The sequence below is a fragment of the Grampus griseus genome (assembly GCF_964374135.1).
Source record: "Grampus griseus genome assembly, chromosome: 3".
Lineage (NCBI taxonomy): Eukaryota > Metazoa > Chordata > Mammalia > Artiodactyla > Delphinidae > Grampus > Grampus griseus.
The window spans coordinates 45,435,160-45,452,233 of NC_139019.1; the positions used below are offsets into that span (position 1 = coordinate 45,435,160).

The 17,074-nt window shown below is 37.7% G+C and overlaps 1 protein-coding gene across 1 annotated transcript in view; it reads left to right on the forward strand.

Annotated features, from left to right (window-relative positions):
* Positions 1-15,443, forward strand: part of RAB3C (RAB3C, member RAS oncogene family) — a gene marked incomplete at both ends in the record, with an annotated part of 299,155 nt that extends 283,712 nt beyond the window's left edge. Inside the window, one exon of the mRNA XM_082652069.1 lies at positions 15,256-15,443. Coding sequence (XP_082508195.1) covers positions 15,256-15,443 — 188 coding nt within the window. The remainder of the gene's footprint in view (positions 1-15,255) is intronic.
* Positions 15,444-17,074: the final 1,631 nt, after the last annotated feature.

Consider the following 17,074-nt stretch of genomic DNA (forward strand, 5'->3'; position numbering starts at 1 on the left):
ACAGTTCAGCATGTATTCACTTTGTTTTGCAACCAATCCCCAGAACATCTTGCAAAAGTGAAACTCTAAATGACAACAGTTTTTCCCTCCCTCAGACTCTGGCCCTCCACCTTCAGTCTCTCTGAATTTGACTTCTTTGTGACTGGTTTATTTCACATTGCATGATTTCAAGATTCATACATGTTGTAGCATGTGTCAGAATTTCTTTTAAGGCTGAATAATAGTCCAGTGTATGTATATACCACATTTTGTTTATCCATTCATCAGTTGATGGATACTTGGGTTAGCTTCCACCTTTTGGCTATTGTGAATGATGCTGTAATGAACATGGGTGTAGAGAGGCTAGTGAATCTTAACCTTTCATGTGCATAAGAAACCACCTAAGGAGCTATTTAAAGGGCATATTCAAGGCCCTTCTCCTCCTCACAATTCCAGTATGTCTGGGGGTGAAGTTTAAAAGCTCTTAAGTGTTTCAGGTGATTCTACTGCAGGTATCCTTCTACTGGTATGATGTTAGGGTGTAGGATCACATCCCTTGGGCAGAAGAGTGAAATCTGGTTTGTACCACCTCTCTCTGCTGCCTCACCCTGGGACAACATGAAATGCATCACTGTTCACATTATAGGGATGCCAGAAGGAGAAGAGAGAGAGAAAGGGCCTGAGAAAATATTTGAAAAGATTATAGCTGTAAACTTCCCTAACATGTGAAAAGAAACTGTCACAGAAGTCCAGGAAGTATAGAGAGTCCCATACAAGATAAACCCAAGGAGGAACACCAAGACACATCCTAATCAAACTGACAAAAATTAAAAACAAAGAGAAAATAGTAAAATTAACACACAAGGGAACCCCATAAGGTTATCAGCAGAAACGGTAAGCCAGAAGGGAGTGGCATGATATATTTAAAGTGATGAAAGGGAAAAACCTACAGACAAGAATACTCTACCCAGCAAGGCTCTTGTTCAGACTCGACAGAGAACTCAAAAGCTTTACAGACAAGCAAAAGCTAAGAGAATTCAGCACCACCACACCAGCCTAACAACACATACTAAGGGACCTTCTCTAGGTGGGGGAAATAAAGGCCATAATTAGAAACAAGAAAAATTACTAATGGAAAAGCTCACCAGTAAAGGCAGGAAATCATCCACACAAAAATAGGATATCAAACCCAGCATTCGTCAGAAGAGGAGAGTACAAATGCAGGATATTGGAAATGCATTGGAAATTAAGAGACCAGTAACTTAAAACACTCTTGTTTATATATAGACTGCTATACCAAAACCTCATGGGAACTGCAAACCAAAAATATACAATAGATACACACACACAAAAGGAATCCAAATCTAATACTAAAGATAGTCATCAAATCACAAGAGAACAAAAGGGTACTGGAAGAAAAAAGATGTACAACTGAAAGAAAAAAGACGTACAAAAACAAATCCAAAACAATTGACAAAATGGCAATAAGAACATACATATCAGTAATTACCTTAAATGTAAATGCTCCAATCAAAGCATAGACTGGCTGAAGGGATATAAAAACAAGACCTGTATATATGCTGTCTTACAAGAGACTCACTTCAGACTGAGGGGCACATACAGACTGAAAGTGAGGGTATGGAAAAAGATATTCCATGCAAATGGAAATCAAAAGAAAACTGATGTAACAATACTCATATCAGACAAAATAGACTAAAATTAAGACTGTTGTAAGACACAAAGGACACTACGTAATGAACAAGTGAGGATCAATCCAGGAAGAAGATATAAACAATTGTAAATATGTATGCACCCAACGTAGGAGCAGCTCAATATATAAGGCAAATGCTAATAGCCATAAGGGGAGAAATCAACAGTAACACAATAGTAGTGGGGGATTTTAACACCTCACTTTCATCAATGGACAAACCATCCACACAGAAAATCAATAAGGAAACCCAGGCCTTAAATGACACATTAGACCAGATGGACTTAATATTTGTAGAACATTCCATCCAGAAGCAGCAGAATACACATTCTTCTCAGGTGCACATGAAACGTTCTTCAGGATAGATCATATCTTGGGCCACAAATCAAGCCTTGATGAATTTAAGAAAACTGAAATCATATCAGGCATCTTTTCCAACCACAACCGTATGAGATTAGAAATCAATTACAGGAAAAAGAAACTGTAAAAAACACAAACAAACACATGGAGGCTAAACAATATGCTACTAAATAACCAATGGATCACTCAAGAAATCAAAGAGGAAATCAAAAAAGTACCTAGAGACAGACGACAATGAAAACATGATGATCCAAAACCTATCAGAGGCAGCAAAAAAGCAGTTCCAAAAAGGAAGCATTCATAGCAATACAACCTCACCTCAGGAAAAAAGAAAAATCTCAAACAACCTAACCTTACATCTAGAGCAACTAGAGAAAGAAGAACAAACAAAACCCAAAGTTAGTAGAAGGAAAGAAATCATAAAGATCAGAGCAGAAATAAATGAAATAGAAATGAAGAAAACAGTACAAAAGATCAATGAAGGCTGGTTCTTCGGAAAGACAAACAAAATCAATAAACCTTTTGCCAGACTCATCAAGGAAAAAAGAGAGAGGGCTCAAATCAATAAAAATAGAAATGAGGGAGGACCTTCAAGATGGCGGAGGATTAAGACATGGAGATCAACTCCCTCTACAAAAATACATCTACATGCGGAACAGCTCCTACAGAACACTGACAGAGACCTCAGACTACCCAAAAGGCAAGAAACTCCCCACATACCTGGCCGTGTGGCTGACAGGGTCTTGGTGCTCTGGCTGGGTGTGAGGCCTCTGAGGTGGGAGAGCAGAGTTCAGGACACTGGTCCACCAGAGACCTCCCAGCACCTCATAATATCAATCAGCAAGAGCTCTCCCAGAGATGTCTCTCTCTCAACCCTAAGGCCCACCTCCACTCAATGACCAGCAAGTTCCAGTGCTGGACATCCCATGCCAAACAACTAGAAAGACAGAACACAACCCCACCCATTAGCAGAGAGGCTGCCTAAAATCATACTAAGTTCACAGACACCCCAAAACACACTTCCGGATGTAGCCCTGACTGCCAGAAAGACAAGATCCAGCCTCATCCAACAGAACACAGGCACCAGTCCCCTCCACAACCCACTGAACCAACTTTAGCCACTGGGGGCAGTCACCAAAAACAATGGGAACTACGAACCTGCAGCCTGCAAAAAGAGACCCCAAACACAGTAAGTTAAGCAAATGAGAAGGCAGAGAAACAGCAGATGAAGGAGCAAGGTAAAAACCCACCAGACCAAACAAATGAGGAGGAAACAGGCAGCCTACCTGAAGAAGAATTCAGAGTAATGATAGCAACAGTGATCCAAACACTTGGAAATAAAATGGAGAAAATATAAGAAACGTTTAACAAGGACCTAGAAGAACTAAAGAGCAAACTATGATGAACAGCACAATAAATGAAATTTAAAATTATCTAGAAGGAATCAATAGCAGAATAACTGACACAGAAGAACGGATAAGTGACCTGGAAGATAAAATAGTGGAAATAACTGCTGCAGAGTAGAATAAAGAAAAAAGAATGAAAAGAATTGAGGGCAGTCTCAGAGACCTCTTAGAAAACATTAAACACACGAACATTCAAATTATAGCATCCAGAAGAAGAAGAGAAAAAGAAAGGGACTGAGAAAATACTTGAAACTTCCCTAATATAGGAAACTTCCCTAATATAGGAAAGGAAATAGCCAACCAAGTCCAGGAAGTACAGAGATTCCCATACAGGATAAATCCAAGGAGAAACATGCCAAGACACATATTAATCAAACTATCAAAAATTAAATACAGAGAAAAAATATTAAAAGCAGGAAGAGAAAAATAACACACAAGGGAATCCCCATAAGGTTAACAGCTGATCTTTCAGCAGAAACTTTGCAAGCCAGAAAGGAGTGGCAGGACATAATGAAACTGATGAAAGGGAAAGCCTACAACCAAGATTACTCTACCCAGCAAGGATCTCATTCAGATTTGATGGAGAAATTAAAAACTTTACAGACAAGCAAAAGCTAAGAATTCAGCACCACCAAACCAGCTTTACAACAAATGCTAAAGGAACTTCTCTAGGCAGGAAACACAAGAGGAGGAAAAGAGCTACAATAACAAACCCAAAACAATTAAGAAAATGGTAATAGAAACATACATATCCAAAATTACCTTAAATGTAAGTGGATTAAATGCTCCAACTGAAAGACATAGACTGGCTGAATGGATACAAAAACAAGACCCATATATATGCTGTCTACAAGAGACCCACTTCAGACCTAGGGACACATACAGACAGAGTGAGGTGATGGAAAAAGATATTCCATGCAAATGGAAATCAAAAGAATGCTGGAGTAGCAATTCTCATATCAGACAAAATAGACTTTAAAATAATGACTATTACAAGAGACAAAGAAGGACACTATATAATGATCAAGGGATGAATCCAAGAAGAAGATAAACAATTGTAAATATTTATGCACCCAACATAGGAGCACCTCAATACACAAGGAAAATGCTAAAAAGCCATAAAAGGGGAAATCAATAGTAACACAATAATAGTAGGGGACTTTAACACTCCACTTTCACCAATGGACAGATCATCCAAAATGAAAGTAAATAAGGAAACACAAGCTTTAAATGATACATTAAACAAGATGGACTTAATTGATAATTATAGGACATTCCATCCAAAAGCAACAGAATACACTTTGTTCTCAAGTGCTCATGGAACATTCTCCAGGATAGATCATATCTTGGGTCACAAACCAAGCGATAAATTTAAGAAAATTGAAATTGTATCAAGAATCTTTTCCAACCACAACATTATGAGACTAGTTATCAATTACAGGAAAAAATCTATAAAAAATACATACACATGGAGGCTAAACAATACACTACTAAATAAGCAAGAGATCACTGAATAAATCAAAGAAGAAATCAAAAACTACCTACAAACAAATGACAATGCAAACAAAATGACCCAAAACCTATGGGATGCAGCAAAAGCAGTTCTAAGGAAGATGTTTATAGCAATACAACCGTACCTCAAGAAACAAGAAAAATCTCAAATAAACAACTTAATCTTACACCTAAAGCAATTAGAGAAAGAACATAAAGAACCCCAAAGTTAGCAGAAGGAAAGAAATCATAAAGATCAGATCAGAAAAAAATATAAAAGAAATGAACAATAGCAAAGATCAATAAAACTAAAAGCTGGTTCTTTGAGAAGATAAACAATTGACAAACCATTTGCCAGATTCATCAAGAAAAAAAGATAGAATAGAATATGATGCAGTGGTAGAATAGAATTAGAAATGAAATTAGAAATGAAAAAGGAGAAGTAACAACTGACACTGCAGAAATACAAAGGTTAATGAGAGATTACTGCAAGCAACTATATGCCAATAAAATGGACAACTACAAGCAACTATATGCCAATAACATGGACAACCTGGAAGAAATGGACAAATTCTGAGAACAGCACAAATTCTGAGAACAGCACAACCTTCTGAGACTGAACCAGGAAGAAATAGAAAATATAAACAGAGCAATCACGAGCACTGAAATTGAAACTATGATTAAAATCTTCCAACAAACAAAAACCCAGGACCAGATGGTTTCACAGGTGAATTCTATCAAACATTTAGAGAAGAGCTAACACCTATCCTCCTCAAACTCTTCCAAAATATAGCAGAGGGGAGAATTCTCCCAAACTCATTCTATGAGGCCACCATCACCTTGATACCAAAACCAGAAAAAGGTATCACAAAAAAAGAAAACGACAGGCCAGTATCCCTGATGAACATAGATGCAAACATCCTCAACCAAATACTAGTAAATACAATCCAACAACACATTAAAAGGATTATACACCATGATCAAGTGGGCTTTATCCCAGAAATGCAAGGATTTTTCAGTATATGCAAATCAATCAATGTGATACACCATATTAACAAATTGAAGGAGAAAAACCATATGATCATCTCAATAGATGCAGAAAAAGCTTTTGACAAAATTCAACAGCATTTATGATAAAAACCTTACAGAAAGTAGGCATAGAGGGAACCTACCTCAACATAATAAAGGCCATATATGACAAACCCACAGCCAACATTGTTCTCAACAGTGAAAAACAGAAAACATTTCCTCTAACATCAGGAACAAGACAAGGTTGCCACTCTCCCCACTGTTATTCAACATACTTTTGGAAGTTTTAGCCACAGTAATCAGAGAAGAAAAAGAAATAAAAGGAATCCAAATCAGAAAAGAAGTAAAGCTGTCACTGTTTGCAGATGACATCATACTATATATAATAGAGTATCCTTAGGATGCTACCAGAAAACTAGAGCTAATCAATGAATTTGGTAAAGTAGCAGGATGCAAAATTAATGCACAGAAATCTCTTGCATTCCTATACACTAATGATGAAAAATCTGAAAGGGATATTAAGGAAACACTCCCATTTACCACTGCATCAAAAAGAATAAAATACCTAGGAATAAACTTACATAAAGAGACAAAATACCTATATGCAAAAACTATAAGACACTGATGAAAGAAATTAAAGATGATAGAAACAGATGGAGAGATATACCATGTTCTTGGATTGGAAGACTCAACACTGTGAAAATGAATGTACTGCCCAAAGCAATCTACACATTCAATGCAATCCATATCAAACTACCAATGGCATTTTTTCACAGAACTAGAACAAAAAATTTCACAATTTCTATGGAAAGTCAAAAGATCCTGATACCCAAAGCAATCCTGAGAAAGAAAAATGGAGCTGGAGGAATCAGGCTCCCTGACTTCAGACTATATTACAAAGCTACAGTAATCAAGACAGTATGGTACTGGCACAGAAACAGAAATATAGATCAATGGAACAAGATAGAAAGCCCAGAGATAAACCCATGCACCTATGGTCAACTAATCTATGACAAAGGAGGCAAGGATATACAATGGAGAAAAGACAGCCTCTTCAATAAGTGGTGCTGGGAAAACTGGAGAGCTACATGTAAAAGAATGAAATTAGAACACTCCCTAACACTAGACACAAAAATAAACTCAAAATGGATTAAAGACCTAAATGTAATGCCAGACATTATAAAACTCTTAGAGGAAATCATAGGCAGAACATTTTATGACATAAATCACAAGATCCTTTTTGACCCACCTCTTAGAGAAATGGAAATAAAAACAAAACTAAACAAGTGGGACCTAGTGAAACTTAAAACTTTTGCACAGCAAAGGAAACCAAAGGAAACCATAAACAAGATGAAAAGGTAACACTGAGAACAGGAAAAAATATTTGCAAACGAAGCAACTGACAAAGGATTAATCTCCAAAATATACAAGCAGCTCATGCAACTCAATATCAAAAAAACAAACAACCCAATCCAAAAATGGGCAGAAGACCTAAAAAGACATTTCTCCAAAGATATAAAGATTACCAACAAACAAATGAAAGGATGCCCAACATCACTAATCATTAGAGAAATACAAAACAAAATTACAATGAGGTATCACCTGATACCAGTCAGAATGGCCATCATCAAAATATCCACAAACAATAAATGCTAGAGAGGGTGTGGGAAAAAGGGAACCCTCTTGCACTGTTGGTGGGAATGTAAATTGATACAGCCACTATGGAGAACAGTATGGAGGTTCCTTTAAAAGTAAAAATAGAACTACCATAAGACCCAGTAATCACACTACTGGACATCTACCCTGAGAAAACCATAATTCAAAAAGAGTCATGTACCACAATGTTCACTGCACCTCTATTTACAATAGCCAGGACGTGGAAGCAATCTAAGTGTCCATCGACAGATGAATGGATAAAGAAGATGTGGTATATATATACAATGAAGTATTACTCAGCCATACAAAGAAATGAAATTGAGTTATTTGTAGTGAGGTGGATGGACCTAGAGACTGTCATACAGAGTGAAGTAAGTCAGAAAGAGAAAAACAAATATCGTATGCTAACACATATATATGGAATCTAAAAAATAATAATAAATGGTCCTGAAGAACCTTGGGGCAGGACAGGAATAAAGAAGCAGATATAGAGAATGAACTTGAGGACACTGGGAGGGGAAAGGGTAAGCTGGGACAAAGTGAGAGAGTGGCATGGACATATATATTACCAAATATCAAATAGATAGTAGTGGCAAGTAGCTGCATAGCACAGGGAGATCAGTTAAGTGCTGTGTGACCACCTAGAGGGGTGGGATAGGGAGGGTGTAAGGGAGATGCAAGAGGGAGGGGATATGGGGATATATGTATACGTATAGCTGATTCTCTTTTTTATACAGCAGAGACTCATACACCATTGTAAAGCAATTATACTCCAGTAAAGATGTTAAAAAAAAAATGAAAAATAAGATACAACTGACACCACAGATACACAAAGTATCATAAGAATTAGTACAAACAACTATATGCCAATAAAATGGACAACCTAGAAGAGATGGACAAATTCTTAGAAAGGTACAACCTTCCAAGACTGAACCAGAAAGAAATAGAAACTGTGAACAGACCCATCACAAGCACTGAAATTGAAACTGTGATTAAAAATCTTCCAAAAGCCCAGTACCAGAGGGCTTCTCAGGCAAGTTCTATCAAACATTTAGAGAAGAACTAACACCTATCCTTCTCAAACTCTTCCAAAAAATTGCAGATGAAGGAACACTCCCAAGCTCATTCTTTGAGGTTGCCATCACCCTGATACCAAAACCAGATGAAGATACCACAAAAAAAGAAAATTACAGGGAAATGTCACTGATGAACATAGATGCAAAAATCCTCAATAAAAATACTAGCAAACCGAATCCAGCAACACATTAAAACCGAATTCATCAACACATTAAAAGGATCATACATCATGATCAATTGTGATTTATCCCAGGGATGCAAGGATTCTTTAATATACGCAAATCAATCAATATGATACACCATATTAACAAACTGAAGGAGAAAAACCATATGATAATCTCAGTAGATGCAGAAAAATCTTTTGACAAAATTGAACACCCATTTATTATTAAAAACTCTCCAGAAAGTGGGCATAGAGGGAACCTACCCCGATATAATAAAGGCCACATATGACAAACCCACAGCAAACATCATTCTCAATGGTGAGAAACTGAAAGCATTTCCTCTAAGATCAGGAACAAGACAAGAATGCCCACTCTCACCACTTTTATTCAATATAGTTTTGGAAGTTCTAGCCATATCAATCAGAGAAGAAAAAGAAATAAAAGGAATCCAAATTGGAAAAGTAGTAAAACTGTTTGCAGAAGACATGATACTATACATAGAAAATCCTAAAGATGCTACCAGCAAACTACTAGAGCTCATCAATGAATTCGGTAAAGCAGCAGGGTACAAAATTAATACACTGGGATTTCTTGCATTTATATACACTAACAATGGAAGATCAGAAAGAGAAATTAAGGAAACAATCCCATTTATCATCACATGAGAAAGAATAAAATACCTAGGACTAAACCTACCTAAGGAGGCAAAAGACCTGTACTCTGAAAACTATAACATGCTGATGAAAGAAATTGAAGACAAACAGATGGAAAGACACACCATGTTCTTGGATGGGAAGAATCAATATCGTCAAAATGACTATACTAACCAGTGCAATCTACCAATTCAGTGCAATCCCTATCAAATTACCAATGGCTTTTTTTGCAGATCTAGAACAAAAAAATCTTAAAATTTGTATGGAAACACAAAAAGCCCCAAATAGCTAAAGCATTCTGGAGAATGAAAAACTGAGCTGGAGAAATCAGGTTCCCTGACTTCAGACTATACTATAATGCTACAGTGATCAAAACAGTATGGTAGGGACTTCCCTGGGTGGCACAGTGGTTAAGAATCCTTCTGCCAATGAAGGGGACACAGGTTCAATCCCTGGTCTGGGAATATCCCACATGCCATGGAGCAACTAAGCCCATGTGCCACAACTACTGAGCCTGCATTCCACAATTACTGAAGCCTGCGCGCCTAGAGCCCATGCTCCACAACAATGAGAAGCCCACACGGCAACGAAGAGTACTCCCCACTCTCCACAACTAGAGAAAAGCCCATGCATAGCAACAAAGACCCAATGCAGCCAAAAAAATAAATAAAATTAGAAGAAAATAAAAAGCAGTATGGTACTGGTGCAAAGACAAATTGCTGTGTCAATGGACCAGGATAGAAAGCTCAGAAATAGACCCTTGCATCTATGGTCAATTAATCTACAACAAAGGAGGCAAGAATACACAATGGAGAAAAGCCAGTCTTTTCAATAAGTGATGCTGGGAAAACTTGACAGCTACACATAAATGAATGAAATTAGAACACTAACACCATACACAAAAGCACTCAAAATTGATTAAAGACCTCAATGTAAGGCTGGACACTATAATACTCTTAGAGGAAGACATAGGCAGAACACTCTTTGACATAAATCACAGCAGTATTTTTTGGATCCACCTCCTAGAGTAATGAAAACAAAAATAAACAAATGGGACCTAATTAAACTTAAAAGCTTTTGCACAGCAAAGAAAACCATAAAGTGAAAAGATAACACACAGAATGAGAGAAGATATTTGCAAATGGAGCAACCAGCAAGGGATTAATCTCCAAAATATACAAACAGCTCATACAGCTCTATATCAAAAAACCAAAAACCCAGTCAAAAAATGGACAGATGATCTAAATAGACATTTCTCCAAAGAAGACATACAGTTGGCCAAAAAGCACATGAAAAGATGCTCAACGTCACTAATCATTAGAGAAATGCAAATCAAACCTACAATGTCACCTCACAATGGTCAGAATGGCCAACATTACAATATCTACAAACAGTAAATGCTGGAGAGGATGTGGAGAAAAGGGAACCCTCCTAGACTGTTGGTGGGAATGCAAATTGGTACGACTGTTATGGAGGACAGTATGGAGGTTCCTTAAAAAACTAAAAATAGAGCTGCCATATGAGCCAGCAATCCCACTCCTGTGTTTTTTCCAGAGAAAACCATAATTTGAAAAGATACATGTAGCCCAATGTTCATTGCAGCACTATTTACAATAGCTAAGACATGGAAGCAACTAACTGTCCATTGACAGAGGAATGGATAAAGAAGATGTGATACGTATATACAGTGGAATATTACTCAGCCATAAAAAAGAATGAAATAATGCCATTTGCAGCAACATGGATGGATCTAGAGATTATTATACTAAGTAAGATACTTAGAGAAGGACAAATATCTGTTGATATTACTTACATGTGGAATCTAAAAAAATACAAATGAAATTATTTACAAAACAAACAGACTCACAGATTTCAAAAACAAACTTATGGTTACCAAAGGAGAAATATGGTGGCGGCAGATAAATCAGGAGTTTGGGATTAACATATACACTACTATATATAAAATAGATAACCAGCAAGAACTCTACTTAATATTCTTAATAATTTATACGGGAAAAGAATCTGAAAAAGAATGAATGTATGTATGTAACTGAATCACTTTGCTGTACACCTGAAACTAACACAACATTGTAAATCAACTTATAGTCCAATAAATGTTTATTAAAAAAAGATGTTCTGAACCATGGTGCAAGGCTTATCCAGCTTGGAACATTGCTGTCTGTGCCAGAGAGAAATTAGAATGGATGATTAGTGCTTCTGTGATCAACTGAAAGTGTTCACTGATTTATTGATGAAAACATGTGTATGCTGCAATTATTAATACAGGATGATATAGTCTGAGGGACAGGTGTCCAAGACTGTAGGCTAAGTCAGTAACCTCTTTATTAGGAGATCTCTGTCACCCTTCACAATCAGCTTGCTCTGTGACCTTGGGCTACTTATTTGATCTGCCAAATCACGCTGTCCTACCTAGTAAATTGGAAATGATCTTCAAAGTTTTATGAAAAAGACTGTTTCCTAGGGATCACTGACTGAAGTGCTGGCTTTCCACTGATGTTCGTGTGTATGAATGGGAGGTTAAATATTTCTAAGAACAAGGTCATGCTGCTATAGTTGAATTTAGTATGATACATTGGTAGGTAATGGCCATAAAACCCAACAATGACTCAATAGAAGAATAAAGGCTGAAGTAGGCTGAAGTGTTTGAATTTGTGGTTACAATTTAGTTCATGAGCTTTAAACACCATGGACACCCATAGGTGTGGAGTGTGGTCGCACATAGAGTTGCTTGGTTGTAGATACTGATTCCCCAGGATGGAGAATCATTTATTGCACAGTAAACTTGCTTTGCCCTGAATCCAAACAACTATATGCTAAAATAATGATGTTGAGTTTGATCCTGAATATCTCATTTTATGACCAACAGCACATGTGGTCAATGAGAGGAGGCCTAATTTCCAGAACCTTTCACATATTTCTCTATAGACATATAGCTGTCCTGATGGCCACCTTGATGAACCTTAAGCAGCACAAAATACCAGAGTACCTTTGGAATCATTAAGAAAAGATGTTTCATATGTTTCACCCGGAGTGTTAAATCTAGTTAATCACTAACTATGTAAATTGATGAAAGTTTGTTGTATTACTTAACATAGAACTTCCAGTTCAACTGGAACCAAACAGTAGGCTTTGCAGAGTATCTGAAGGAGGAGGAGAGTGTTCAGGTTTAGTTCAAATGCCAGCTTTGCCACTACTGGCTGATCAAGTAAATGAGCAAAGTACTCAGCCATTTTGTGCCTCTATTTCCTTATCAATAATTTGGAGAAAATACTGGCACCTACCTTACAGATACAGTGTTTTAAATAGCACCTGTTCTACAGTAACCTCCCAAATGTTAGTTTCTTACTATTATTGTTGTTATAATAATAGTATTTAATTATATAGTTATTGTATAATTATATAATAACATTTTCTGGTTTGCTTGGCACTTTTACATATATTTTCTCATTTGAGCCTAATGTAAGACAAATGTCATAAATAAAGAACATAAGAATAAAAACATGACTTTCCCATGGTCACAAAGCCAGTAAGTATTGCTCCTATGGCTAAATCTCCCATCTGACAATCCATCCCTCTCACCACATTATGGCATCTCCTTCTCCAGCCATGCTGGATAAATGGAGGGCTGTTATAATATGGTGTTCTCTTCCTGGGGTTCCAGGTTAAGGTCAAGACACAGAGCATTCTGGCTCCTGGGCTCAAGGATCATTTTACTGACCTTAAGTTGTACACCAGCAGCATTGTGTGTCTCTAAGCCCAGATTAAAAGAATCACATTTGATAAAGGTTTGCACGGATTACTGTGGTTTGTTTTACAATGGCCAAATCTTTTATGATACCCTTCAAGTTCAGTGCCTTCCCCCAAATCATGCTAATAAATAAAAGATGTGTCAGCAGAAGCGATGAGAGAAAAGTGAAACCTTTGGAGAAAAAAAATCCCATAATTTATCACAAAATCTCATTTAGGGATCTTGATTTCAGTGGGGTTTTGGTATCTTGTGACTTAAAGCACCCTCCTGTTAACACTGAGAAAATCCCCACAAGGATGCAAATAGTCCTGACATCTAGGCAAGTATGGATTCTAAGCAATTGTGCTTTCCAAAATCTGGATCAAATTGCTGAAAGGTGAATGATCTAGCCCTATAGATTGCAAGCATTAGAAAAGAGAATTCTGTTAATGCCAGAATTTTGTAAAGAAATTAGGAATTTAAGAGAGCTATATAAACACTGTCCAGAGAGACAAATGCAAGGGAAATAAATACAAGGCAAAGAGGGCTTGAAATATTCTCTATTTTATAGAACCTGGCTTAACTCATGCTCGCTCCTTCAGCTCAAATCCTGCGGTTACTCACTCGGATTTTAACAGAATACACAGTAACTAAAGAAATTCGAGCTCAGAGATCATCATCTATCTTAACTAAATTTTAATTCACGAAAATTGCTTTTTGTTGTTTATCTTCAATACTGCTTAAGAAAATAAGTATTTCTAGCTCATGAGAGCGATTTTGACATGGATTCAAAATATTAATCCATTTTTTCCTCTTTTGGCCCCAGGAGCTGGGATGAAATCACATGATTTAATCATTCTGAATCCATGTGGCTCCTCAGAGATAGGGCCAGATGTAACCAGAGGATTTATAGGGTGTAAAATTCAGAATGGATTAGGACAGCATTTCTGTGTTCAACCCAATACATCCTAAATCAACATTCCCTGGATGGACCAGAGCAATCTCTGGCTGGCCTAGTGGGGAGGTTGTCATGGCAACTGACTGGCAAGCTCAGCCCGTGGAATGTGAATGCAAACAATAGTGACAAGGCTGTGTACAGAGCAGCCTACTAAGGCTGCTTCTACCCAGGTACAGTGACACATCAGTCGATGCGTGAAACTGTCACTGCATTTTTTTGTAACTTCTTGCACTTCTGGCAGCTTATTTGAAATTTATCGTGTCCTTTCCCAGATGTTGATAAAACATTGCTGCTGACAGGTAACAGAAGATATGGAAAAATCAGCACCAGTAGCTAGCTGCAATGGTATACAAAGCCCTGGAGGGCTGTTAGGCGAACACCACTCAAATTTCCTAAAGGAGGCTGGAGCTCGCTCAGGGTAAATCCAATGATTCTTTAGTGCCACCTTATGTCCAGTTAAATACTGGAAATTTACCAAAGGCCTACCCTCAAACACTTTACTAGGCAGCAGTAGGACAGACATGGAAAAAGTTAGAGCTGCATTATGTTGGAGTTTGGGAGTCCCTTTCACAGCAGAATATGAACATGAAGTCTTCTAAGCCTGAAGTTAAAGAAAAAATGAAAATTAATAATCTTGGTAGAATCTGAAATGAGGAAATTTAAAAAAATGCCAAATAACCCCAGACCTAGAAAAGATTAGAAGAGGCTGCATGCTGATCCAGGGGTTGCAGGAAGAGATGGCAGAGACAGACTGTGTCAAGGATTCTTCACGTCGTCCTTACTAACTCTTGCCAAGGCTTTTTTTTTTTTTTTTTTGTCTAGAGAAAAATAAGATGTGAACATCACTAATTCGACTTTATACTTCTTGTTAATGGATAGCAAGATGGTAGCATTTGTTCAATCCTGCCTCTCATCTCCCACCCAAACCAAACCTACCAGCCACTGCTGTCCTACCATCACCATGTCCCATTTAATTTCCGCAGAAGTATGAAGTGACCAAGCTGTGTTTCTTTGTGTTTCTTCCAGGTTTTGAGTTTTTTGAAACAAGTGCCAAGGATAATGTTAATGTGAAGCAGACATTTGAGCGTCTCGTGGATATCATCTGCGACAAAATGTCCGAGAGTTTGGAGACAGATCCAGCCATCACTGCTGCAAAGCAGAACACGAGGCTCAGGGAAACCCCTCCCCCACCGCAGCCCAACTGTGGCTGTTAGTGTCCCGGTACAGGCAGCTCCAGAGGGGTTGGTTGCTAAAAATAGCATTTATAAATGGTCAATTAGCCTTCATTTATACTGCCTAATAATTATTTGAGGGAAATCTTTGATGTCTGTGGCTCAAACATGCATTCAATTCCGGGGAGATTTCCGGTGTTAATAAGTGACAAATATGTGATCTTAACTTTGTAAGGACTATCCATCTATAAACATCAGATGTTTGCATGTGATTTGTTATTTGTCTTCTAGGCTCTTTTTGTTTCAGGTTTCTTAGATTAAGCTACTGCTGGGACCTCTGATTATAATTTCAGTACAACTGAGTTTTGGGCTACGGGTTCAAATTATGCTATTCACTTGTAGGGATGATAACCAAGAAATTGGTTGTGTGTGTGGTGTGAGCAGGGCGAGATCTCAGGAGGCCTTATTTGCTTTACTCTCAATCGAAAATCAAGTGGAAATGTTACTCATGATTAGGGAGACTGTCATGGGTGTGGTTGGTTTACTGTTCAGGAAAGGTATCTATTTTTCAGTGTTATTATAACTGAGAAAACCATTGACTATAAAGAACTTGAATAATTGTTTAAGGCCCTTGCAAATTTACCAAGAGATTAATATTTACCTGACTGGAAGTAGATTTTAACAGTAGTCTTAGTTTAGATGTTTAAATAAGGAATACCTAACCCAAGACTGCACCACCCAACATTCTGAATATTTGAGGGCACTGACAGACAGAGGTATCTGCTGAATGTGTTATGTAACAAGCGTCTTAACCAAGAAGGATATGAGTAGCAGTGGGATTCCAAGGCCTGAGCTCCCCCCCATGACGTATACCACCGCGACTTTCTGGAACAATTACCAACTCCTGGAACAGAGGTCAAGTTGAAGCTTGTTAGAGCACCTCTTCCCATAGGATGTAGGCTTGCTTCCCCAAACATTGCCTTCTGCTCGCACCTCCCTAGGTTCTTTTACCTGGCTAGAAATCAGTTAAACAGTATCTCCATGGCTCTCAGATTGAGGAAAAGACAATTATCATCGCTAATCCTTTTCAATCCAAGTATTTATACCTTTAAGGCGTATCCCCATTCTGTAAGCCTTTAAACATGCTTAAGTTACTCAGAGACCTCTCTTTGGAGCTGAGAGTTACAGAAAAATCTTAGGGTGCCATAAGCAATTTGAGAGGAGAAAGGAAACCATTTGAACACCCAGATTCTTTCTCCTAGAGATTCCTTCGCCTGGATTTCCTGAAGACCATATATGATTAACAAGCAAACCAATCCCACCAGCGATTCTAAGTGAGGACTGAAAAGAGACACAGCATCTGTATCACCACCCAGCATTGTTTACGGCTAGGACTTTAAGGCAGCAGGCAAACATTGGCATATTTGGAAGGGCAGTTCCATTAAGTGAACTTTCCCCTTTTTTGGTGATCATGTAAAAGATTTTTTTCTCTTTTCAAAAACAGAGACACTTCCCATGAAAGTATTGAGCACAAGATTCTTGAGCAAGGATATTGATAGGGAAAGATGCATATCTAAAGAGATCTCTGGAGGATAAATGCCTGCAAGTCAGGGAACTAGGTCACATATATTACTAGTAAGTTAGAAGATGAAAATTACAGGAGAAAGCATTTG